The sequence below is a fragment of the Bombus impatiens genome, unplaced genomic scaffold, assembly GCF_000188095.3.
Source record: "Bombus impatiens unplaced genomic scaffold, BIMP_2.2 scf_0027, whole genome shotgun sequence".
Taxonomy (NCBI): domain Eukaryota; kingdom Metazoa; phylum Arthropoda; class Insecta; order Hymenoptera; family Apidae; genus Bombus; species Bombus impatiens.
The window spans coordinates 1363314-1389723 of record NT_176446.1 but is presented as its reverse complement, the minus strand read 5'-3'; the positions used below and the strand labels follow the sequence as shown (position 1 = coordinate 1389723).

Below are 26410 nucleotides of genomic sequence, written 5' to 3'. Positions count from 1 at the left end.
AACATTGGTTTGGTAAACATCTTATTTATTACTTCTGTTAAAATATACTGTAGTAAGTATATACAATGTTTTATGGAAATGAATACGTTTTATATAATTTTTTATGTGTGATACATACAATGTCAGTATAAACCTATAAAACAAAGAAGTTCTTTTTATCAAAGTTATTAATAAACAATTATTGCTGGCTACAACAGAACAATTTATTTTGCTAGTGCAATGCTGATCACAAGTGGAATTTTATTTAATTTGAGCATTCTGTGTATCTTTGATATACATGGAAGCAGAATTCAGGAAGAAGTAAACAAATCCGGTGACGTCGTTCCTTTTCTACTTCCGTCTCGAAGGAGGGAACAATTCGCGGGAATAAAAGAAGCCGCATCCTGTCAAAAGTCTGTGTGTTAGTCAGAACTTCTGAACGCGTGTTCACTGTAAACTGAACTATAGCCTTATCTATATTCTACGTATGCATACATTATGTACGTATGTGTGTCGTATGTCGCACATAAGTCGGAACCCGCGCTCGCGAGAACATATAAGAATGATAGCAGTGTAGCACGTAGGTTTACTTCTACAATTAAATATCGCTTATCATAATGTAAATATAAGATTTTCGACATTCTATAAGATGAGTCAAGACTAATTAGTCAGAGATGTTTTATGGGTGTGGTTTAGTCTTCCTTTTTATGTTATTGATAAAAATAAAGAAATTGATATACATCTGTGGAAAATAGAAGCATTTATTAAAGTGATAGTTTTTTAATATTATATCACGCTTTACTTATATATGTAACAAAGAGAGTCAAAGATTGGCATGGACAATAATGATTTAAAAAATGCAATTATTTTATTGTGAGGCAAATATAAAACAATGTCACAACAAACACGCATTGATGAATTCTACAAATCAATCGGCAAACAAAAATCAACTGTGATAAATGTTAAAAAATGTGCTAGGTCAAAAAGTATACCTTATTCAAAAAGGGTTAGCTGACGTTTATATTCTTTTTAACCCTATTCTTTTTATAAAATAAGATATTGTATGAAATTAAATTATATCTTTTTTTACTTTTATAGAGGAAGGAGGAAAATGAAAAAACAAACGTTTTATTGTCAGCAACTAAACAATCGGATTGTACAGTTCTATATGAGAAGTTGAATAAAATGCATGATGTTAACTTAAATGATGCAAAAATGACTCAAACTAATGTTCAGATAGCAAGCAATAATGTATCATTGTGTGGAAATGATTATTTAGGAGGAATATCACAGCATGAACTTGATAAAGAATATGAACTACCAATGATTGATACAATAAATGAAATACAAAGAGAAATTTTAAATGAAAATGGAAATTGCTTGATAACATCAAATAACAAGTTAGAAAATTCTTCAAATTTTAATAGACAGACGCCACCAAATAATATTAGTATGAAATTACAAAAAACACCAGAAAGTAAATCAAGAAACAATAGTTATGTGAAAACATCATCACCTATTATTAAAGACAATTGTCATTTAAAGGATATTCCAAATAAGAAACTAAGAACTCCAGATAAAAATATTTTTCTATTTAGAAATTCTAACAGCTCAACACCTTCCTCAACACCTAAAAAATCAAATTATATTTCCGAAGTATCACCTAATAAATCTCCAAGAGTTAATGCAAGAAAGAAACTGTTTGGTGAAAATATAGATACTAACATTTTAATTCAGGCTATTACATATATGAATTTAGCAAAGCAAGATAATATTTCACATGAGTTTGATCTAAAGAGTATATATTTCACAAAAACATTTGATACATATAGTGACATAGATAATAACATAAATAGTGAAGTTGCAACAAAGTATAAATTAAGTGACATAAACTTATGTGATGATTTGAATTCAAAAACTTTATTTACTACTATTTTCCTTGTACTCTCTAATCCTATCAATTGTAATTATTTCAATGAAGATGAACTTGATTTTATATTTTCTATAATCACACTTCCTAAAGACGCTCAAATGTTATTGGCAAGGATGATAAAAAGAAAGAGGACGTGGTTTAGGAAAAGTAGCGTAGTTTACCCAGAAATAGCTACAGAATTAAAGCATATTTTTGAAGTTCTTGCTTCACGATCTATTTGTAGTTTTGATATTAAAAATGAGAAATTAGATACAATACTTGAATTATTGCAAGTAACTGAAATACAGCAACTTTGTAAAAAGATGAAAATTAATCCTAAAGGAAACAAAAAAAGTAATATCCAAAAGTTATTACAATTGTCAAATAAAAAATCTTTGTTTCCTGGAATGAAGACTCCAGGTAGTATTTTATATGATTCAATTTTGGACATAATAGATTTTTGTGTATGTATAAATTTCAAAACATGGAATATTATTGATAAGATAATAATACTGTTGATGCCAAATCAAGATCCAGCAAATAGTCTGGCAGATACATTTCATATGTTACGTGATATTTATTTAGGGAAAATAATATTCCCAACAAATTCTGGGCATTATTTTCCAATATTTTCTTCTAGATTACATCTAACGAGGTAAACTTACTTTTACAAATTAGCAATAGATTTAAAAATAGAGATAAGTTTTTATAATTTTCATTGACCTAAATTTATTTGCATTTGTAGTTATGTAGCAGTCAGATCTGTATTATCTACAACATTACAATATATAGAGAAAAAAAATTGGAAAGAAGTAAAAAATAATGGCAACTATGCTATGGATGTATTAAAAAATTTATTGGAGAATGATTCATTAAGGTAATTTAAATTCTACTGTTGTAATGGAAAAGGTGTTCAATAATCTCAACTTTAATTTTTGTAGATTAGAAAATTCTATGCTTCCTAAACATGTTACTCGTTATATGCCAGCATTTGTGTGGATGAAAATTATTTCCATATCTATAGAGGCATTTAAAAAGGATGACGATAAAAAGGCCAAAGATGGAAAAAATGGAGATGGAACAAACAAAAATAAAAAGCGAGTGGTAGAGATCTTATTGTTCTTATTGGAGCAAAATTGTTATATGCATACATGTAAAGGGAAATGGTATGATGAATTAGCTCTCATTGAAATGCATCACCACAAAGACATAGAAACATGTGCATCCATTATAATAAAAGCCTTAAATACAGAAAACATAACACAAATAGATAAAATAAATCTTATGAAAAGAGCAAGAAAAATTGTGAAGAAGAAAAATGGAATTAAACCAAGCACGAGAGATACTCTTAATAAAATATTAGGTAATCATTGTATATCGGAGGATGTTATATCACCCATGTTCTATCAGAGCAGGTCCGTCACTATATACGCCACAGAAATGCCAAGGTAAATTTAATTACATATGCGTTGCCTTTTTTATTTTTAGATATAACGTGAAATTAAATTGTTCTAGAAATACTGCAGGCAGTAAAAGTACTTGGTGTATAAAAAGTAATACTGATGGTCAAAGTTATGGATCGGTAGAAACTGTTGCATTCCACTATTATCAGAAACAAGGATTCCCTGATGGATTGCATTTGGAAGGTGCATTACCGATTACTCTATTTTGTACTTTGTTTTGGGAAGAATTGTATGATGTGCATGTTCCTGGAGCATTTTCATCACCATATCAAGAAGCTCCGAGTGATTTATTTACAGGCGAATTCTATGAAAATAGGAAAGAAAAAATAGATACGAAACTTAAAATTATTGGTAACTTCAATTCTGAGTTTTTAAGCTCTTTCATGCAAGAAAAGTTCGCGAAATTTGGACAATATCAATCGATAATGTCATCAAGTCCAATTAAGTCAGATAGTTTACAACTGAAGGTGCATATTTTACTGATTCTATTGTTTTATCACCCAACATATCATAAAACTTAATAATGCACAATGAAAAACTATTTTATAGCAAATAGTACATTGTTTGGGAACTCAGGGTGTAATAGGGATTTGTAAACGACTGATTGACAATTTCAAACTCTGGAAAGCTGGATTTCCAGATTTAATTGTATGGAATTATGATACCAAAAGGGTGAGTATTTATTTAATAAATAACATTGAGAAAAAAGGATTAAGAAATATATTTTTATTCATACTTTTATTCATACATTTTACAAAAAATGAAATTTGTTATAAATTAATATTTTATTCTCTTTTAATTTCAAAATACATATTTTTTCCTAAAGCATAAAATTATAGAAGTGAAAGGCCCACGAGATGTCCTTTCAACCAAACAACAATCATGGTTGGAGTATTTACACCATCTTGAACTAAATACCGAAGTATGCCTAGTACAAGGTAAACTATTATAACTTCTATGTTCGTTTAACTTTTGGGAATCAAGGTTCTAAAGCTTCTGCCACAGTAATGGTGCAGGGACCTTGGAAATGGTACCTTTAAATAATGCGTATATTATTTTGTTGCAGATATACGTCATATAAATAGTTCAAGTAAAAAAGTACAGGACTTCGAAAATTATTTATGAATGTTTTGCATGCATTTCAATATCTCAGGATTGTCACAAGATATCATAAGATTTTGAATATATTACTACATTTTATATTTTCTTACATTACATGTATATATCTATTTTATCTACAGAATGTTTGCGATAATTATAATTTTAACTTACTCGAAATAGTTTGTAGCGGGAGTTGTTTCTAAGTTAAATTCAGCAACAGGAATTCCGCGTTGTGCTACTTGCGGTGCGAACATTGCCGCAGGATATACTATAGATGAAGTACCGATAATCAAGCAGACGTCACAGTTTTCAATGGCGGTATCTAATATTTAAATAGAAGACATTGTTATGTTATTAAAAAGTTATTTTATCTGAATGTTATAATTTATTGTTAAAATTTCTAATGTACATTTATATAGGTAGAAAAATACTCACAAGCTTGTTCCAGTATATAGTCATCCAAATTTTCACCAAACCATACAATGTAAGGTCTTAGTAAACCTTTACAATCTTCTTTTGCACATTTAGGTAGATCTTCTTTTGGAATATCAGAAATCATAATATTTGGATCTGGCGACCTATTCATATTTACATTAATAATATCTATAATGAAATATTAAAGATATCTTACCCTTTTCCCTCTAATGCAGGACATATTGGAATATTCTTATTTACAACAATTTCATGACAAATTGTACATCTAGTTTTATACAGCGAACCATGAAGCTCCACTACATCCTTGGCTCCTGCCCTTTGATGAAGTTCATCGATATTTTGTGTTACAATTGTAACATTTTTACCTTCTTTTAAATAACGATTTTGAAAAACTGCAATTGCTTCATGAGCCTAAAAACTTAATTTAATGTACAAATAATTTTTTAAGAAATGTGTACTAATTAGAAATAAAAATACCCTAAAAGAAAAATACCCTAATTAGAAATTAAAATACCCTATTAGGCTTAGCTTCACTCGCCACTCTTCTACGATATTCGTAAAATTCCCAAACTAAAGAAGGATTTGCTGCAAATGCTTCTGGAGTTGCAAGATTTTCAACTTGATATTTTCTCCAGAAACCACCAGCACCTCTAAATGTAGGGATACCAGATTCTGCAGAAATTCCACTACCACTTAATATTAACACGTTCTTTGCGTGCGCTAGTATTTCACGAAACGATTTCATAGCATTCATGGTTTGTGAATGTAGATTTTTCAAGGTTATTTTATCGAACAATTCTTGTATCAGCTGGTTTGTATGTAGTCAATGAAGTGACGTCAAATTTCAGGTTTCTTTCAGTTCATTAATTTAAACAAACTCCATATACATATCTTTCTAATAGATCTTTTTTAGGAACAAGAATGAAAATTATAAATATAATAAAATCATAAATACGGAACTTTTTAATTGATCTTTTGTTTCAAATTATAATTATATAAATACCCCAAAAATGTTTCTCAGAATAAATGTACCCAAAGTACGTTTATTTCAAGAAAACAGTGTTATTTTATATTGTCATACAACTATTCAGTGTAATAATTTTTTTAGACAATACCACGTAAATTTATAAATAAATCTTTTGGAAGTTACGAGGTTATTGTACCATGGCAAGTTTCTGAAATTAGAGAAGTACCACCATATATCCCAAAACCTTCTTACAGTCAATCTTCAATACCTCGTGATAGTCCAAAAAAACCCGAAATTAAAGATAAAAATCAAATACAAAGTATGAGAGACAGTTGTAGATTTGCTAAAAAAGTATTAACTCATATTAAACAATACATAAAGGTATACAATAACTACAAACATGAAATTTAACTAAAAGCGTAGTTTAAATAACAATCGTTATTTCAGCCTGGTATAACTACAGATGAATTAGATGCAATAGTCCATGAAATGATTATAAGCAATGGAGCTTATCCTAGTCCGCTTAATTATAAAGGATTTCCAAAGTCAATATGCACTAGTATTAATAATGTTGCTTGCCATGGAATTCCAGATAAAAGGCCATTAGCAAAAGGAGATATGTTAAATGTTGATGTAACAGTTAGTAGAAATAATATATTATATTATAATATATATTTTATGTACATATTTTTGCAGTTATAAATATAAAAATCCAAAGTAATGTTTTATTTCTTTTTAGGTATATTTACATGGTTATCATGGAGATTGTTCAAAAATGTTTGAAGTGGAAGAATGTGATGATGAAGCTAAACGTTTAATAAGTGTAACAGAATTGTGCTTAAAAAATGCTATTGATATTTGTAAACCTAATGAAAATTTCAGTAGTATAGGTAATGATTGTAATAATCTGAATATGCTGTAGGACTTTTATATGCTCTCCCTTAATTTTTAGGAAATGTTATAGAAGAAACAGCAGCTAAACAAGGATATTCTATAGTGCCAGTATTCGCAGGACATGGCATAGGTACTTATTTTCATGGACCACCAGATATTTTTCATTTTGGTATGTTGCTATTTTGGTATAATGTATAAACATACTAAGGATTTAAATATTTATTATATTATATTTAATTTATAAATGTTTTATGTTATTATTAGCAAATAATTTTGAAGGAAAAATGTTACCTGGGATGACATTTACTATTGAACCAGTTGTAAGTCAAGGTAGTAATGCAGTTAAAATTCTAGAAGATGGATGGACAGCTGTTACAATAGATAATGCACGAACTGCACAATGTGAACATACCATTTTGATTACTGATATTGGCTGCGATGTATTGACTCATTAATCTTGGAAATTTACTTTTTATTGCCTTAAATACATTTTGTAATAAAAGGTGATACAATAAGTTTGTTTAGTAGAATCATATTGTAAATACATTTTATTAAGAAAAATTTATTTATATTTATCTTTACATAATAGCAGGCCCCCAGTAGCTATCTAAAGTTAATGGTCCTTGTATTTCAACACCTCCCTCTCTCGTGATTATTCCAAGTTGATACTAAAAATTGAAAAATATAAATATTTCCTATAGTGTAACATAAGTATAAAATAGTATAAACATAAGGTTCTGATGTAATTATATAACTTACTTTCGGGAAAGATCGTGCATCTCTATAAAAAAGAACTTGCATTACTTTGTACAGAAGCTCAACTGCTTGTTCTTTAGTCATTTCTTTATTTTCTTCATAAGCTTTTCTTAAGATAGGTGTTGCCATATATGCACCATATCCAGTTGCTATTACTGGGTCACTATAACCTGTGCCAAGTTTATCCACAGTACCCAAAAACCTAAATGGAGAATGAAAAATACTATGCATGTATATAAAAGTAAAAGAAGAATAACAAACTTACAGTTTATCACCCTCCAAACCACCAATAATGAAATTATTCCAAAACGGATCAAAACGTGATCTTCTATTGTACATTACTTGAGTTAACCAACAGTGAAGAGCTTTTGGTTTTAAAGATAAACCATCATCCAAACATTCTTCTTCAAGACTATAAGAAGTAAAAAATTATAAAATTATTATAAAATACTAATTACATATATGTATATATAAAATATACATTTTTCTTTCAATGTTGCTCTTCAAGCACTGATAATCAGCATAATCTCCTCCTGCACCAAGGATAATATTGTCATTGACTTTCATCACACGTTCAAGATTTCTAAATCTTGCCAATGATCCATAGGAACCAAGAATATCTGCTGCTATAAGAACACCATCTTTAAATTGGATTCCAACTACAGATGTACCAGTTGTCATAGGGGCCCTATAAAGTAATAAAACACAATTCAATTTACAAAAAGATGAAGTCGTAGAGGTTGGAAAGGTTAGAAGAATTAAATTAAACGATATAATCTAAATTTCATGTTTTCTATCGAATCTTTATTTTATTAGAATATCGAAAACTTAGATACTTCAATTATTTGTATATGCTTATTAATTTTTATGAAATTGTAGATGACATGCAATATTTGAAAGAAACTTTCTAAAGCAAATTGAATAGATGATAAAGTATTTTACTGTGATCTTTGCAATCCTCCGACACCGGAATGTGTAGAACCTCCTGGGAAATGATAAAATGCACCAGGTGCAGGACCATTTTGCCACAAAGGAGCTGGAGTATACCAATCTGCTTTATTCAGAAGCGCCATGTTTCTTAGTAGTTTAAAACACTTTGAAATGTCATTTGGCTGAAGTATGATCCGAAGCCTGAACGACAAGCCTGCCTTTCAAAAAATAGTTCCTAAAGTCTTCATCTAGATATATTTCATTTTTCCTGAAAGTTGTTCTTTCGATTAATCTCGATAGTGGAATCGAATATCTCGATATTTCGATTCTCGAAGTTCAAAGATCTTGCTGAAACTCTAGAACTCTTGTGAGTGCATTAAATTACGATATTATAGGTAATTATTGCAGTACTATTATATGTATATTATTATAATACGCAATAGTTATAATATTGTTAATATACTACAGCATTTTATAGATATTTTATTTTATGTTTATGATACAATTGCAGAAAATATTTTGCTTTCAAAGAATTTATATATTCGTTGCAAACCTGGAATTATTACTTGATCATCATTTTACTTACGGAAAGCTGGGTGAAAATAAATTTTCCTATAACTAGTGCAAGGAAAATCAATACAAGACATGTTGTGATACATTAAAGGAAATGATAAAATATGCAGTAAGTGTAAATTATGTTAAGAAACTTATTTTACAATAATATATATGTATATTAAGATATTTTTTTAAGTTATCTTTAGCAGAAACAATATTTTAAATTTAAGGAAATTAAGGAGGAAGTTTAAATTCATTTCATATATTTTTAATTCAAATAGAAAATTTCTTTATTACTATATATACACGAATAATTATAATAATATGCCATTAGCATAAACAGTATGACATTCGGTAGGTTACATTTATTATTACAATAGATTAGCATAAACATAAAAATGGAAAAACAGCTTTAGAGGAACATTTTCGAAACAATAAAGAGAAGCAAATCAGTCCTTAGGATAAATGTATCCAAGTTTTATAAACTTTTTGGTACTATTTTTTCAGCCATTACCAGCTCACTTCAGATATAGTATGCAAGAGATATTAATATTATTAAAATAGAATTATGAGAAAATTTTGTGATGGAAGATGAATTATCGTTATATTCTTTACCCATGTTTACACTATCTTTATCGCTGATTACCTGACTATTTTCAGATACAACTATGTTAATCCATCTTAGTAAAGGATATGTCATATCTGTTAAATTTAAAGAGTCTTTAAAGAGATTTGCGCACTTTCCATGGAAATCGTCAGTATCGATGCTCCAAATCATTACACCGGCTAATTCTAAGCTCATCGCGTATTCGATCTGAAAGTTTTAGGAAAATATTATATTGTTGAAGTAACACGTGTAGTACTATCATTTGTTATCGTCGCTTGTAATAGATCAAACTAATCAACCTTTGCTTTTAAACTCCTCAGATTATCATATACTATAACATGATCATCGTTAATGACATAAGGTGTATCGCTAGTGTCATCCCAGCCAGAAGTCCAGTTACCTTTATGACTCACTAATTCTTCACAAATCTAAAAAATCGTACATGTTATCATTTTATTAGAACGAACAAATAGATAGATTATTATTAATAGAATTAACGTATCTAATCAATATAACAAAAGTAAAATGTACTTCATTATATCCCATAAAACCTTCTTGGTCAGTGTAAGGCCCCTTAAATCCATTTGTTATGGTTGTTCGATTAATTGGACTTTCTTGGGAAGAATTTAATTTGCTTGCCAATATATAAGTTCTACCATACATAGGCAGGCCTAAGATTGTTTTATTTGCTGGTGCACCTTTACTTAACAAATAATTAAGTGTCTCCATCTGAAAATTTTATTGCATTATGTGTTCCATCTACGATACTTGTTACTCGTTGTAATTTTTCTATATGTTTTACCACGCTTAGACCGTCTCCACTTCTTAATGGTGCATTCGGAAGCACTTTCTTATCCCATGATCCGTGATAATCGTACGCCATTACATGGATATAGTCGAGATATTTGGAAATTTCGGGAATATCGTATGCCGTATCGATAATTGCTTTATTAGAACCTAAAGCTGCTGTTAGTAGATAGTTCGACTCCTTGAATGCTTCTTTTAATTGCTATTAGAATAGAGAATACGATTAATTTCTGGCTAAGATAAAAGAACTGTAATTTCGATAAAATTACATTACGTTACGTCGTTTACCTTCACAAGAAGGGCAAAATATAATTTGTCTTCTGGACTACCACCCCGTGATCCTGGATATTCCCAATCCAGATCGAATCCATCGAACTTGTATTCCCTGCAAGATAGAAGCTATCATATAAATCAGCAAAGTATAAAACTATCTTAATATTCGATTCCATACTCAAGGAAGTCCACTACGCTCTTAACGAATATAGATCTTCGTGTAGGGGATGAAGCGAGTATAGAGTAATTTTTACTACCCTCGTTCCATCCTCCGATTGCGAGTAGGATGTTTAGACCTGGATACTGTTCACGAAGTTCGGTCATTCTTTTGTAATTATCTGGAATATTATGACGGCTATAGAACGAAAATGCCATTCATAGATGTGGAATATAGATATATCTTCAATCGTATCGAGTAATTTACAATATGTATCTACCCTTGTCAATATCTATGTTGGGATCGAGGCTCGTAATGGTCCATGTTTTGCTGTCTAATCCGGCGAACGCGTATATGATGTGCGTGCAAAGTTCCGGACGGATATAAGGGATTCCAAATTTTCCATCATTATTTCTATAAACGGCCCAGGAGGCGACATAACAAGTTACTACCTTGTTATGCTTAATCCCTAATCGAGCTTAGTGGAGAAAGAAATGTAGTTTTAATGTACAATTATTACAACTTCTTTTCTCTTTTCGCAAAAAATTCATTTCCATGTATATACATATGATAGATTATTTTTTTAACCATGTTATTTTTTATCGGTAAAATATGCGAACATAAATCATTCATAAAATATGCCCGCGCGCGCTTTTGTTATTTATTTGATGTAAATATGAAGAACATTAAGTCCTTGAAATAACTTTCTATTAAGTTATGAATTATAGAAAAGTATTTTCAGTGATTTACATATCTTCGAGGAATGAAGTTAAACAAAGGTTCCATCGAAATGTCAGATTTCCATTGCATAAGCTACCGAACAAAATGTCAAACGTATTCTAGACTTTCCTCCTCGTTGCATAGTGTGTCACCAAATAATAGCAATGTAATTTACAGCCGGATCACATACAAACTTTTGTATTTTATATATATATATACATATATACATAGAATTTGGTAAAAAGATTGGCTTATCTTATGCCTAACTGCTTTAATACATCATTTATTGAAAAATTTCAGCACATATTATGATGGCTGAATATTGTACTTATAACGAATGGTAAAAGTTGATATTTGAATACTCGTTTCGATCTTCTATTTTTAATTTTAATTTAAATTTTAAATGTCGTATTTTATGCCTCGTTCACTTTATCAACATTTTTAGCATCACGTTTACCATAAATAATTGTAGTTTTATGAATTTTATTTAGTAGAATTATTCCTTATTAAAATTTTATCCCTTATTAGAAACAAATTTGGTCCTCTTTCACCATCGTTCTTTGGATGTAAATACCGTTTGAAATTTAAGTTACGCGCTATCGTGTTAATGTTAAGGGAATGATTTCAATTTAGTACGTACTCACCTAGAATACCATTGCTACAGAAGAATAATACTGTAAGCAGAGATAGGAAGATACAGGCCTTCATTATCGAGAACCGCTACACGAATGCCGAGTTATTGTCCTGGTAGATAGCTTTCACTTGACCACAATACGGTACTTCAATCCTCGGAGAAAAAGAAAAGCATTCGTGCGTGTAGCTTGAAAAAGGACGGAGCTAAAACCTGTTGTTGAAAACTCTTGTACAATAAAAGTGTAGAGCAAACAGTAAAGCTTTAAATATATACTATGTGACGAATTTTTAGATAGATATCAGGAGATAACCGAATAGAATGATTCTATCGACTTCCGTTATAGATAGTGGTTATTGATAATCAAGGAAATACATATAAGAGTTATTCATAACCGCTGACATGGACCCAACACTAATTATTATTTCTTGTTATATTATATATATATCACATTTTCCAAGAACGAATTATTCAATAAAAAGAAGATGTTCTTATTCGATACTTTGCGAAGAAGAATTTTATAATTTTATTGAATAATTTGATCTTAGACATTACGTCAGATGAATGAAATTTAATATTTTTGTTAAGGTTGCTGCAATAAGTATCGGCTTCCATAGGCTGCGAACTTCTTTGTGAAAAAATCAATTAATATTATTGTAGCAAGTAATTGTCCTATTAATGACATGTTTATCTTAAACAATTTTTTAATGAATCATAGAGTTTTGTATGAAAATAAATTTCGAGAAAATGCAGTCTCGGGGTACTAATAAAACGTAATACGTAGTTGTTTTCTGCGCCTTCGCGGCAGCCATGCAAACTAAAATTTGAAATTTCTCCATTTCGCGCGGCGTCATTTAGAAAGTGGAGGCAACCGTAGAGAGCTCGTCAAAAATATGGAAAATTTAGTATACAACGATATGTCACTGCTTCAAAATGGTGAGAATCTCGATTTTAATCATTCTGTATGCACAGTTATTATCATATTCCGGGCAGATCATGAGAATTCTCGTGTTTATTTTATTCCTTGAGGCCGACCACGAAATTTTTCATATTTTCATCGTCGTCATTTAGAAAAAAGCGATTTAATCATACTCTTGCTATAGTTAATAATAACATGACTTGTAAAATGGCAATATGTTAATACAAGTTAGAATGATTTGTCATATTTCCATGTAAACAGACGAATATCGAAATTTTCAGGAAAATCCGAATAGTATTTGGGTACTGGTAGAACGTGATACATTCTTGAATTACCCGCACTCTGGTGGTGAGTTTGGAAACTAAAATTTGAAATTTTAGCGATATTTTGCGTGGTGTCATATTGAGAAGAGGAAGTAACTGGTAAGACTTTGTCGTAAATGTGGATATACAATACGAAGTCATTGTTCCAAAATAGTTAGAATCCTCATTTGGTTCGTTTTATATTCATAATCCAATGTAATGTATAGTGATTAGTAATTTTTAGCACACCTTTTCGTGTATTGTGCCTTTTACCTATTGCAAGGTATCTTTAGCTGACAAAAAAAAGTGTGCAATACTTGATTCAGACAAAGTAGTTTTGGAACTTCAATAACAGATATTCACAGTTACAATTTGTTTACATTGGATGCATTATGGAATATTCATAGATACTTTATATCTATTACGAAATATTTTATAATGCATAATAATATTTTAACTGTATCATATAACTACATATTTCATATCCTTAGTATGATATCCGTGTGTCTATGGTAAATGAATAATAGTTGATTCATAGTTTTGAAAGGTAGTATTTTCATAAAACATCGTTTCATTAAAGATAAAGGAGAAGATTTGTTTATACATTAATGTTCCAAAGTTAGTTTAAATGTTTGTTTGTAAATGGTGGGTGGTAACAGACACTAGCAGTCTTGCATGTGTGCGTTGTGCATCAGGCTCTTAAAACTCGCTCAACCCTGGTTTATAAACATAAGATAAATGACCGGCAATTAATACTGACGCATACGTTCCCACAAACGCGCAACTATTGGCAAAAATCATTTTAGTGATTTTTATTATTATCATCATATATTTTACTTATCAATTATCATTATTGTATATTATACTATACTATCAGTATATTGTCGTATACTATCGTATATATTAAAATCTAGTTCCAATTCCGATCGCTATGAACGCTGTAATCCTGTTCTATACTGAATCGATAATGTTGTGAATATCATTAAAATGGTAAATGATTTCAGACCCTCAAGATATGAAATGCAGAAATACATTAACTGATAGATCTATTCTGCACCTCGTCTGTGGTCATATCTCTATTAATATGTAGAAAAAAATATATTTCGGAGATTATTGAAAGCATAATTTCGACTAAAAATCGCTGAATGTTAACAGAGGCATAGGATGTGAAAGGAGATCTTCACCCACCATGATGTCTGTAGTACCACTCGTAAAAGAAAGATAGAGAAAGATGAATTACCAGTAACTCTATATAATCATACGGTTTTATTATTACATAATGAATTAAGTTACTGAAAACTAATGAATTGTTCCTCTCTTAAACCAAAATTGTATACTTTTAGATTTTCGTTGTAGAAACTGATTTTTAAATAATTTTTTGATGCATATTTAAGGCCGAACTTCTTATCGAATGTTATATACATTATATACATGTATCTACACTTGTTAATATATAATTTTCTGTTTAAAAAGAAATGTATTCTTCGGAACTATATGAAAGTTCAGGTATTTAAACAATTCTATATATATAAGTTAGTCTCGTAAGTAATTAATTGAATAATTTTTTTTGCCGATTTTATTTAAGGAGGTGTAACTTACGAGATATGTACATATCTACTCTTATCAAAAGATACATCCTCTTTTTATAGTTCGTACTGCTCGTCTATGACGTCACAGAGTGGGCGGGGCTGTGTAATATAAGAAATAGAAGTACCTTATTCATTCTATACTCCTGTTCACTACCGGCTAGTTTGAATCAGAATTTATACTCTCAGTAGGTACATATTTAGTTGTTTCTGTATGTGAATGTAGCTTTTTTAGTTTCTGATATTTGAAGCTAATAATTCCAAACATTTTCAATGCAAGTTTCTTAATAGATTTTTGCAATCCTGGATATTTTACATTAACATTAAATATTTTACAATTGATATTGATAGTTAATAATCATAATGTATATACAAAATCAATTGCTATATATAATTATAATTAATTTATGCATTTCTTATTTTCATCTTCAATAACATACATCTGCAAGTTTAGACATTCTGTTTTTATAGTTTTCAATGGAAGTAAATTCTTGTTAGTCATATCAGGGACATCTTCATTGATAATCCATGGAAAATCTTCACAACAAGGATTTTCACTTAAAGTTACATGTGCAGTTTCGTATGTTTTAATTTCAATGAAGAAAGATGAATCTTCTGGCAATGGTTTTAAATAAGATTCACACATGGATAGTTTCAAACAAATTGTTCTCAACGATTCTTCTGTTTTTAGATAGTATGGATCTTTTCTAAAATAAATTTCAGATTAGACAATAACATAATGCTGACATTATAAGATTCTTCACAAGCATACATACTCTGTGCTATTTGCTTGCAATTTTACAAGATCAAAGACAAATTTTTCAATTGGTTCTTTCCTTTTATTACAGAAGACCAGATTTACCGCTTTGACACTATTTTCATCCTCTTTTATTAATTCTCTGATTGCATTTAACACATTTCTTATGTATTCATTGAGCTCAGGATGTTCAGACACATATACACATATGCTGTATATCTTCTTCTTCACAAATATTTCCTTGGGATATAAATTTCTGAAGAACAGAATGTGATTAAATGCTACTTCTAGAAATTCCAGTAGGATATCAGTAGTAACTATAAATAAAATAAGAAATACGTTCCATTACTTATCATCTTATTTATATTTCTCATAAATCAACAAATAATATTTACCTATTTTATTATCAGACATTTTTTAATATATTTATAAAATGATAAAAATATATAAAAATATAGATAAAAATGTGTTAGTAGTTTCAATAAAAGAATATTCAATCTTCTATTCTCAGTGTAGGTAATTTTCTCTTGTTGATAACTTTTTATATGTTCATATCTAAAATGATATAACAAAAATGATATTTATGAAATTTCTATTATGTATATGCGAACATATTTAATATTGTTTGTTCGAGAAAGATTATTGCTTTATTTTTAATAAATAACATGGTAAATAAATTCCAAAAAAATATATATATATTAACTTAAACGCGAGAAATTATTTAGCGATTGATTTGACGCGTGCCTAGACCAAAGCCGACTGCATATGGCGGTCAGTGTATACCAGAAACGGTTAGTGTTTTGATGATACATTTTCATCTGTTCACGAAAGGTGTCGATGGATTCTTGAGTTCAGTGAGCTTGAAAACGCGACAAGTTTTTTTCGCAGTCAGATAATGTTGTAGAAGAAGCACAGTACTTTACAACATTTGCAGCGGCATTTTTCATAACCTCAACAGTCAGGAACAGTACGGTACTTTTATGTGAGTATATACATACATAGTTTTTGATATACGAAACTGTTCATTTGTTAAATACTAAGCTTTAAGTCGATACATTATTTACGATTATTTTTATATTACTAAACTTTCGAAAATATATGGTTTACAAAATTGATTATTTTATGTGGTACTTTCGTTTTATTTTTATTCTGTAGTGTTGTGCGATTTTCTCATGGCGCGAAATGGAACATGTAATAAATCGAATTTGAAACATATGCATTGTGTTTAAGATAATTTTGCGTAAAGTTTTAGTATAAAATCAAAATAAGATAAAAAGTATCAACATGGAAATATTTGAATTTAATTACTAAAAATATATTATCTGTTTGTTAATATTTTAGATAAAAATGCCGCCAGCAAAAAAGACTGATTTAGACAAATTAGCATGGGCTTGGGTAGAAAGTGTGGTATTAGACCAAATAGAAAGGATACATTTGGAAACTGCATATAGAATAGGTTTAAAAGCATGTAAAAATTGCAAGTAAGTTATATGCTTATTTAAAACATTATATATTCATATGAAATAGTATTCTTTTCGATCATATTAAAATAAATGATTTGTTTACAGACGCAATTGCACAAATAATCCACAATGTTTGACTGGATTAGGAGAAGAAAAGTATATGAAGTCGCAACCCGCAGAAGTAATGCCTTTAGAAAGTTCTTTATCTGAATTACGTGACCCTACCCAATATGTTGGTCTAAAGAATTTAGGTGCAACTTGTTATGTTAATAGCTTAATTCAAATGTGGTTTCATAATGAAGATATGAGGTATGTACTTATTAATACTATTAATATTTAGCTTATATTTCATTTATTTGCAAATATCTACTACAAATTGAAATTTCATATTTTCAGGAGGATAATATACAAGTGGGATATCACAGAAGATCCAGAGGAAAGGGAAGCAGTGTGTCAAGCTGAGAAGAAAGGAGTACCGTTTCATCCAGTGACAGCAGTAGGACAGTTGCAATATATATTTGCAATGATGCAATTCGGCAATCGTCGTCTGCTCGATCCTATGAATCTCGCGATCGCATTGTCTTTGGATACTAGAACTCAGCAGGATGCACAGGAATTCTCCAAGCTACTTCTCTGCCATATCGAAGGGAAACTCCAACAAAACTCAGAACTGAAGCAGATGCTGCAGAGGCTGACCCAAGGAAAATACAGCTATATCAATTGGTGGGTTTTCTGAAGTGGAAAACAAATGAGAATTGTCCTAAACGATGATGATGCTGATGATCTTGACGATGAGAACATGGTAGGACACGTTGCTCGCTGCGGTGACTGGTGCGATCAACTGATCTGACCGAGAGAAGCTAATTCCGTCTAAATAACACGAGTTTTATGTTTGACGCAGTTGCTCTAAATGCGGAACTGAATATCCAACCTCCACTACATTCTACGAATTGGATCTACAACTCGCAGCCACTCTGAAAGAGGCAGTAGAGAAATACTTATCTGTGGAACAGTTGACTGGAGCAAATCAGTATCATTGCGTTACCTGCAATGACAAAAAAGATGCGCGCCGGTTTATACGCTTGGAATCTCTTCCAGAAACATTAAACATACAATTAATGCGTTTTGTGTTTCATAGGTACTTTTATTTTAATACGTATTAAATTATATTATACTATTAGATTGTTACATATGTTAATAGAATATGTTACTTTGCTTTGTTAGGGATTCCGGGCAGAAAAGAAAGTTGAATTCTTTTATACAATTCCCGGAAGATCTGGATATGTCAGAATATGTTAGGTGTCCGCCACAAACTCATTTGTACAATCTCGTCGCAGTTTTAAGTCATAAAGGCCCATCTGCACATTCAGGTCACTATATTGCGAATATATGCAATTCAAATGGTGAATGGTATCAATTTAGTGACGATAAAGTGGAAAAAATGCAGAATAAAAGAATCGAGGATGGTGTTAGTGGTGAGTACAAATTTTATTATAATATAATAAAGAAATTATTTAATAAAACGATAAAATGTAGTTAGAATTTTTTATTACAGAGAATTCGAAGGTAGTAAAACGGGGACGTATACCGAAAGGATTTTTGTCTTCTAATACCGCGTATATGTTAGTTTATAAGAAAGTCACACCAGAAAAACGAACATGTAGTACAAAGAAAAATAAGTTGAAAAAGTTAGATGGAGAAACCAATAGTAATAATAATGCAACAGCTATGGAAAAGATTTTAATAGTTCAAGAAAAATCAGACTCATTAAACGAAGAGAAACACAGATGCGATACAATGTCAGGTGTTTCTGATATAAATAATTCTGAGAAAATATTGAAACCTGATATGGAGAGCAAACAGGAAATGGAAACCTTGAAGGCATCTCCAGAAAATGTTGCAATGGCACAGTCTGTGAACGCAGATTCTACCTTTGATGAACAAAATGGCAAACATTACGAATTCGACAATAAAGAAAATAAGCTCGATGTGGATACGAAGAAACCAGTTGTAAAAGTTTTGAAATTGGACTACAAGCGGTTAAATGGTGCTGCGCATAGAGCTATGAGTTGTGGGGAACGTGATTTTTACGAAGAGGTTGGTATATTTAGTTTTTCTTTTATTTCTCTTATGGATATTCATATGGACTCATTATCTTACTTTATAGATGGAGTTTGAAAATTGGGAAGTGAGTACAACGTTGCGTGACTTAGTGAGGCAAGAGAATGTGAAACACGAATTAAGTTTATTGGCTATTCAACAAGAAAAAGTAGGTATTAATAACAGCAACAGATTGAGTTTAATCAGTTAAGAAGCATTCTCAACGATGTTTCTTGTAGCAAAAGGAGATCGAAGATCAGAATTTAAAGAGACAACTTGTCATAGACGTGTATAATATTATTTCGAACATAGTTTCGTGGGACACATATCAATGGATTCCAAACGATTGGTTATCAAAATGGCTCAATGGACACTTATCTGTCGATGGAGTACCACCAATAGACAATTCTACATTAATGTGTTCGCATTATCGACTTGATCCCTTGAAAGTGAATCGTGCAAAGTGTATACCTGTCACAGCTGCGGATTTACTTTATGATAAATATCGTGGAGGACCGCGATTAGATGAAAATTCTTTTTGCGAAATTTGTGTGAAACGTCGGTACAAGCTACTTCGTTTCAAGATATCGCTTGAACGTGATCACAAGGAAGTTAGTGAACTCGTTCGAAATTTCAAAGAACCGTGAGTCTCCTGTATTAATAATAATTTTAAAACGAACGCATTATTTTGTAAAAGAAAAATAAATTTTATTTTCATGGTAACAGATCTGAGACTAGTTATATCGTGGGTGCTGATTCGCTGAGATCATGGCGAAGACTTGCGATGGAAAAATTTACGGACGATATGGAGCAGGAAATTGAGGATGAAGATTGTCAAGATCCGAGTGGTTCGCAGGAAGATAGTAAAAGTGGTACAAGTAAAGAAAGTGAAGGACTGAAAGAACCGGTGGAAGGTGAAGAGAACGAAGTCATAATCTATTTCAATGAAGATTTACTTTGTGAGCACAGTTCATTGAAAACACCAGATTCGACAAGAAAAATAGTGCCCCGTGAAGCTTGGGTGATACTTCGAAAATATTTCCCAGAGTCCAAGGAGTACTCTATTGGTGCCGCGTCATGTTCGATTTGTGAGGTACTTTTTCGTACATATTTGTATATTTAAATAAAGATAAAACATTTTGATATATGCATGTATATTGATCTATCTTACTGTTCAGGAGAAAATGGAGAACGCGCAGAAAGCAAAAAAGGACGACAAGATAAAAGCCAAACAACAAAGGGACGAGTTAAACGACTTGTATCACGGCCGAAATAGGAACGAAATATTGAAGTGTGAAGATCCAGAAAAAACATTTTATATCGTCGAGAAGGGTTTTTTGGACAGTTGGCGTTCCTTCATTCGGTGAGTCTGATTATTTGTGTGTTTTCAACATTCTTAGCCTATTCAATTTCATTGAACAATTATGACTAATGAACAATATAAAACGCTTTATTTCGAATTCGTATTAAATTATTCGTATTAAAGTACCCTAAATTCTTAGGGTACTTTATGTTACATATTTTGAAATATCGCTCTCAAAATATCTTATGTCTGCTAAAATTTGCTACAGTAAACATATAAATTAGTAAACTCAATATTGCATGTTTTAAAATAAAATATGCTCTATGATTCGGCCTTCTGAATGTAGGAATTATATATACGGATAGCACTTATATCATATATGTTTGTATGAATGTGAGAAATTTCTATATTTCGAAGAAAGAATAGAGGGGTGGGGGAGGAAGTGTAGGGCACAGAAGCAGGTTAGAAAGGGAAGGAAGAAAGACGATAGAGGGAGAAAGGAAAAAAGAGAAGAAAGAGGACATAAGTCAATAGTTCTATGCCTCTAATATTTCTCCTTATTCAAAGCAAAGGAAACCAATAAATAGATTCATATACTTAATTATTAGAAAAGTATTCAATACGAAAATAATATTATCGATATTCAAACTTGAGAGAGAGGGAGTTGTCTTTCAAAAGACATTTTTATCTTACTATACATAATCATGAAACAAATTCATAGAATTTTTTCAAATTCCAAGTTGAAAAGATCTGAGTTCCTGAATCTTGAAAGATCAGTGTCCCTCACAGTAATAAGAGCAAGTAGATATGTAACGAAAGCTAACACACAGGGAAACAGCGAGGAGAGAAGAAAGAAAGAGGGAGGAAGAAGATAGTAGGGACGCATTAACGAGCTTTTCCTAATTATGAGAAAAAACTGGACTGTGCGATTAAGGGCTGCGCTGGTCTCTCCCCCATACTCATGTAGACGGTGGGCCAGGAGAGCAGCGTGGAAAACTAATTGAAACCGCCTAACGACCCGCCGGCAAATGATACATCAGCCTCGAGGAAACTGGCCTCGCCACGCCGTCTTAATACCGTTTCGCCTTATTCGACGCTCATCGGCCATCGAGCAATTTCGTCTTTTACTCTCCCTTTTCCGGCCCGCTTTCCTTCACGATCTCTCCCAATCGTGTTCCCCGCGTTCCACTTGCCTCCTCGCACGCCTAATTACCAGTTCCAACGAAGATCGAGGACGCATCTGTGCGAACGATTTATCGTTGTTTGTCTTCGATAGAACGTTGTTTCGTAGAAAATTTGTTTTATATATTTTTAACTTAATTAATGACTTGGGGATCAGATATCGATGTACTTATTTGTCATTGTAGAAGCATAAAATTTAGTAAATTTTGCGAACAACGATGCTGCGAAAATGAATCACGTTTGGGATAGATAGTTTATATGAAATAAAATGTAATATAGTATAATATGAATTTTGAGTCCTGGAAAAACATTTTATTATCGATATGGTGTAACAAAATTCTCTTATATCATACATTCGTAGTGTCAATGTTGGTTCAGTTGAAATTATCATTTGCCCCAAAATAGGGATTAAATCTTTCCGACACTGGTGGTAAAAAAAGCGATTTTAATGTCTGGACGGGTGTTACGAGCGTGTGGGATGATTATATGCTTCCTCCTGGATACTCAAGATTGACGGATTCAAATTTGCCTGGGCTTAAGTCCCGCGGGTTCCACGGTTTACGGACAGCCGGCTAAACTGGGATCAACCCTTTACGCGGATTACAGCGTGTGTCATGTCACGCTTGATTTCGGTACATGCTAAAGGGGTGTGAAAACCAGAAACAAGTGGTCCTCCTCTCTTCTCTTGCTAAGTATTTAAAATAGCAGGAGAAGAACGAGAAGTTTAATTAGGTGCTTGTAAAAGCGCTCGTAACGCTTATCGATCCAATCAAATTTTAACGAGGCCTGACTATTATAAGTAGCACTTCAGCTTTGAAAATCATTTCGTTTTTGTTTCTCTCTTTTTCTTCCGCAATTTATATTGATACATTTTTCTTCATAATATTTTCTTCTGGCTATCAGGAAAAGTTTTTCCGTCAGACTTTATTTGTATATTTATACTGTATTTAGGGATTTACGGAGAAATTAGCTGCTGTTGATAATTCAATCAATAAACTATTCTACGATAAAGTACATTTTAGGTTGCATTTTCTACGAGTGTCAGATAAATAAATTTGTAATGAAAGCGACCTTCACACTTTTCTTAGGTAGCTTATTTAGATCTTTATAAAAGTTTTGTTTCGTATAAGTGACGAAGCTAATATGTTAATATGTGAATATTTGGAAAGTCGATAATTTCGTAAGAACGTGTTCCTTTTCTTAGATACGAAATTCCGATAGAACATAGAATTTTCTTAATAAAAACGATCGAAGATAGTTATTCAAAGAATGTCCGCAGAATTTTATTTCACATTCCATCCATTTCGTAGCCAGCGAAAATGTTACTCCGGATTCGTCGTAGATACTTTACCCTTTGTCGAGCAAGGGAAAAGGTAGAAAATATTTTTCCACACCCGGGCCATTGTCTTTTCTCGCATCTCTGGGTGATTAATCCTTCATACCCCTTTTTTCGCGGTGGTCATTATCGAAAAATCTCCCGGTGGATTTTCCGTTCGCGATAATTTACACACGAAAATTCAAACTTCAAAGACAAATGGATATTTTAATTGCGCACGTATCAGAAACCTTCCCATCTTAGGTTTTTAAACGTATTAATCTTAGTTTCTAACCAGTTTTATTACTTCCCTATATCTCTTCCATTAGCTGTACACGTTGAAACAAACTGCTGTGATGTCAGTTTGAGACAAACGTGTATACTGTTCGATCTTTCCAGTATTTTATGTTGAAAGGTACATCATCCGGGTTTCTCTTTATTAGCAATTAACGAAGACCCGTTAATCGTTCTCGACGAGGTCTTCCCACCGGCTCGGCAGGAAGCTCCTCGCGTCTCAGGGGAAACAAATGGTGTCGCGGATTGCAATCTGTTGGAGCTGCCTCTGAACAAAGTCCTCCACCAATCCGTCAACGTCACCTGAATGGATCTGTGAAAGGATTAGGTATTTGCATAGACGATCGCTCAACTTCTATCGAGAAAGAGCACCTTCTTTTTTATTGGTCTCGACATAGCAGAGACGATTCCTTTGGTCCCTAAACTTTGCGTTGCAACGCGATGAAACCATGGATCTTCTGAAACGTATGAAATTTTTGAACGTATTGTCCTTTGAGTATCTTCAATGGAAAGGAGATACTTGGACTGTGCTGTAGTACTTGGAGCGATAATTCGACAGAACGATGTGGTACGAAAAGCATTAACAGAAAAATTGTGTCGTGAAAACCGAGTTGAACGTTCTGATTTTGCCTTTTTAGCAGAGCGGTCAGAAACCAGCGAGGACAGTGAGAATAATTAGTCATTTATGAGGCCGTAAGTGGGGCCGCAAATCGGCCCCTCTCAAAGGGACAAGGACGCTGGGACGGCGCGGCGTTATCTCGAAATTATTAATCATATCGTAACGCGTCGCACCGATGAAGAAAGAGAGGCGACCGGAGAAGGGGAGAAAGAGCCACGAACCACCGTCTCCATGGACTTATCTGACACCTTAATCAATTCCAAGTTATTAATTACGGACCCTGCCCTCCGCGCCGCCATCGCGCTGCTCCTCCATCAAACCCATAGCCACACGCTTCAGAAAGCCACCATAGCATTGTCTGCGGCTTACAATGCAGTGTCAACACGATCAGAGTCACACTTTCACCCTGACGATCATTAATAATTATTTAGCGAACCTTAAGCCGCCCTCGAACGGGTCTCGTGCAAATTGTAACGATTCTTCCCCAATTTCTCTCGATTCTCGCTGCTTATTTATATTTTTCAATTAACCTACCGAAGTGCCTTAACGATACAATAACGTTTGAGGCAACGATTAATGAGACACGTGGTATCATATGCGCATTGTTGAAAAGGAGTAAAGGAATTCAACAAGCGAGGTTTCAAATTTCGCCCAAAATTTATAATATCTTTAATTTTCTATATTTCTGAGCTTCGATTTTCTTCGTGTTTAGTTTATTCGTGCACGGTGCAGACTTGTAGACGCGAAACTGATTAAACAGAACTAAATATAACGCTAACAACTCTTTGTCTTATCCTTTGTATTATAAAGTACTGAATAATTATAACTGTCGCGATTCGTTTATTTCCAAATACTTTAACGGAGAATACAGTGCGCTCCACAATCGAGCAGTTCCGTTAGCCTCGTATATACAGCAGCATTTTACTTTAGTCAGGATGGTGCCGAACAAATTCCGACTATTTTGCGTACATTTGGCAGAGGGGTGCTGTTTGCGCGAGGGGTGGCGCGAGAGGAGGACGGATGGGTGGCCACGGAAGGAAAACTATAAATCATTCTACGAGGCGTGCTGTGTTGAAGAAGAAGGGAGTTAGGGAAGGGGATAGTGGGGTGGCTCGTAGTCGTCGTGCATCGACTCGCGAAATCCAACTACCCTTAAATAAGTTGATTCATTGCAGGAGGCCTTTGCAGCTAGTCCAGAATCGAAGCTACCCTATTTTCCTCCTTCTTGGAGCCACTCTCGACACTTTCTCCCTTTCTTTCTCTCCTTGCACCGATTTCTTCTGCTCGCTTTTTTATTCACCGTGAAACATAGCAATCGCAAAGAAATAACTTAGACATTGGTTGTTTTCTAATTTGTCGCGTTACATGAATTATCTTTGATCCCCTGAAAAAAGGGGCGCTCTATAGATGTAGACAGACAAAGTGTTTCAATTAGATGGATCGAAGGATGGAACGGGGGAGTGAAAAGTGTATTTTCGGCCGGTTACAGTAGCTTCATAAAATCGAGCATGTCAATTACCGTGAGAGTCGGGAAGAGCTGCACCCTACGCCAATATCAAGCGGGTAGCTTATGGGACGACGTAAACGAATCTCGAACGGGAACGTCGATATTTCATCGGTGGAAATGAGACGCGAGCGAACGCGGTTAAATTTCTTTGACGACGGTGACAAAATATTCTATTCTCTTAAGAGGAAGTAGATTCTGATAATATCGTACGACTTTCGTTGTTCTTTGGCTAATAATTGGAATAGACTTGGAATGATTTGGGATTAAAGAAGGAACAAAACTTACATGTGAAATAGCGTATCGAAGTCGCACCATTATGGACAGCATAATGTGAAAATAGCCTGCGGTATCCGTTTCCTAACAAAACTCTTGATTCCGACGAATTTCACTATGACAGTGCCATAGATTTTCTGCTTAACCGTATCTCGGAAACTTTTTACTTCAATTCTCAGCAAGGTTAAAACGTAAGAAAGGATTCCACGATCCATCGAATTCTGACCAGAATGTTAACGGGGAGGGAGGATACGCTTTATCTTTCCTCTCATTAAACGCTGCCAAAAGCAAACCCTGAAAACCTAATGAACTCGGGTCGTGGCGTTTTCACCAGGCGCGCAAGTTTTGCTTCTTCCTGTCCTTTCCTGAAACTGGTGAAAGAGCCAGGGAATATACAAAAGAACGTAAGGAAGAAGGAGACGTGAAAGCAAAGCGGATAGAAAGAAGAAGAAGAAGAAGAAGAAGGAAGAGAAGAAGAGAAAGAAGAAGATGAAGAAGAAGAGGAAGAAGAGAGAAGGCGTTGAGCTCGCTTTGCCCGAGCACTGATGATAGTTTTTGCTCGGCAAGATTTTTTGCCACCACCCCCGTAGCCACCCCCCGGGG

The 26410-nt window shown here is 32.7% G+C and overlaps 7 protein-coding genes across 11 annotated transcripts in view; 3 read left to right on the top strand and 4 right to left on the bottom strand.

Annotated features, from left to right (window-relative positions):
* The first annotated feature begins 871 nt into the window (after window positions 1–871).
* LOC100742457 (fanconi-associated nuclease 1) lies at window positions 872–4807 on the top strand. The gene is made up of 8 exons (XM_024368086.2): window positions 872–985; window positions 1078–2546; window positions 2637–2768; window positions 2833–3339; window positions 3407–3821; window positions 3904–4026; window positions 4181–4292; window positions 4421–4807. The coding sequence occupies exons 1-8, from the start codon at window positions 872–874 to the stop codon at window positions 4477–4479; spliced, it is 2931 nt and encodes a 976-aa protein (XP_024223854.1). The 3' UTR covers window positions 4480–4807.
* Window positions 4066–5692, bottom strand: LOC100746435 (NAD-dependent protein deacylase sirtuin-5, mitochondrial). Its single transcript, XM_003484890.4, has 5 exons — window positions 5405–5692; window positions 5087–5301; window positions 4891–5033; window positions 4627–4777; window positions 4066–4388 (listed from the first exon to the last, which is right to left on the bottom strand). Exons 1-5 carry the CDS (start codon window positions 5642–5644, stop codon window positions 4334–4336), a joined length of 804 nt encoding a protein of 267 aa, XP_003484938.1. The 5' UTR covers window positions 5645–5692; the 3' UTR covers window positions 4066–4333.
* Window positions 5606–7282, top strand: LOC100746200 (methionine aminopeptidase 1D, mitochondrial). Of its 2 annotated transcripts, XM_033321346.1 has the most exons (7): window positions 5606–5738; window positions 5804–5927; window positions 5999–6238; window positions 6305–6496; window positions 6597–6747; window positions 6810–6920; window positions 7016–7282. In XM_033321346.1, the coding sequence occupies exons 2-7, from the start codon at window positions 5901–5903 to the stop codon at window positions 7204–7206; spliced, it is 912 nt and encodes a 303-aa protein (XP_033177237.1). In that variant the 5' UTR covers window positions 5606–5738; window positions 5804–5900; the 3' UTR covers window positions 7207–7282. The 2 variants fall into 2 exon arrangements, with proteins under 2 accessions (XP_033177237.1, XP_024223845.1); XM_024368077.2 differs by having other exon boundaries at window positions 5738–5927.
* On the bottom strand, window positions 7277–8685 carry LOC100746321 (proteasome subunit beta type-4). Its single transcript, XM_003484889.4, has 5 exons — window positions 8450–8685; window positions 7989–8195; window positions 7773–7919; window positions 7511–7709; window positions 7277–7419 (listed from the first exon to the last, which is right to left on the bottom strand). Exons 1-5 carry the CDS (start codon window positions 8578–8580, stop codon window positions 7330–7332), a joined length of 774 nt encoding a protein of 257 aa, XP_003484937.2. The 5' UTR covers window positions 8581–8685; the 3' UTR covers window positions 7277–7329.
* Window positions 8686–9255: 570 nt separating this feature from the next.
* Window positions 9256–12431, bottom strand: LOC100742331 (probable chitinase 2). Of its 2 annotated transcripts, none has more exons than XM_003484941.4 (8): window positions 12201–12431; window positions 11117–11314; window positions 10858–11017; window positions 10695–10791; window positions 10402–10608; window positions 10131–10328; window positions 9899–10027; window positions 9256–9806 (listed from the first exon to the last, which is right to left on the bottom strand). In XM_003484941.4, exons 1-8 carry the CDS (start codon window positions 12262–12264, stop codon window positions 9516–9518), a joined length of 1344 nt encoding a protein of 447 aa, XP_003484989.1. In that variant the 5' UTR covers window positions 12265–12431; the 3' UTR covers window positions 9256–9515. The 2 variants fall into 2 exon arrangements, with proteins under 2 accessions (XP_003484989.1, XP_012242505.1); XM_012387082.3 differs by having other exon boundaries at window positions 11117–11250; window positions 12201–12406.
* A 2952-nt stretch (window positions 12432–15383) lies between these two features.
* On the bottom strand, window positions 15384–16514 carry LOC100746079 (mitotic spindle assembly checkpoint protein MAD2B). The gene is made up of 3 exons (XM_003484887.4): window positions 16147–16514; window positions 15771–16068; window positions 15384–15701 (listed from the first exon to the last, which is right to left on the bottom strand). The coding sequence occupies exons 1-3, from the start codon at window positions 16163–16165 to the stop codon at window positions 15395–15397; spliced, it is 624 nt and encodes a 207-aa protein (XP_003484935.1). The 5' UTR covers window positions 16166–16514; the 3' UTR covers window positions 15384–15394.
* Window positions 16513–26410, top strand: part of LOC100745959 (ubiquitin carboxyl-terminal hydrolase 48) — a 76064-nt gene continuing 66166 nt past the window's right edge. The window contains exons 1-11 of one of the 3 annotated variants that reach the window (XM_003484886.3): window positions 16513–16733; window positions 17093–17232; window positions 17320–17523; window positions 17611–17937; window positions 18116–18352; window positions 18439–18689; window positions 18770–19311; window positions 19382–19483; window positions 19554–19957; window positions 20041–20407; window positions 20493–20677. In XM_003484886.3, the coding sequence (XP_003484934.1) occupies window positions 17099–17232; window positions 17320–17523; window positions 17611–17937; window positions 18116–18352; window positions 18439–18689; window positions 18770–19311; window positions 19382–19483; window positions 19554–19957; window positions 20041–20407; window positions 20493–20677 (2753 nt within the window). In that variant the 5' untranslated portion in view covers window positions 16513–16733; window positions 17093–17098. Of the gene's footprint in view, window positions 16734–17092; window positions 17233–17319; window positions 17524–17610; window positions 18017–18115; window positions 18353–18438; window positions 18690–18754; window positions 19312–19381; window positions 19484–19553; window positions 19958–20040; window positions 20408–20492; window positions 20678–26410 lie in introns of those variants that run through there. The other 2 variants (XM_024368099.1, XM_024368112.2) reach the window with 2 other exon arrangements.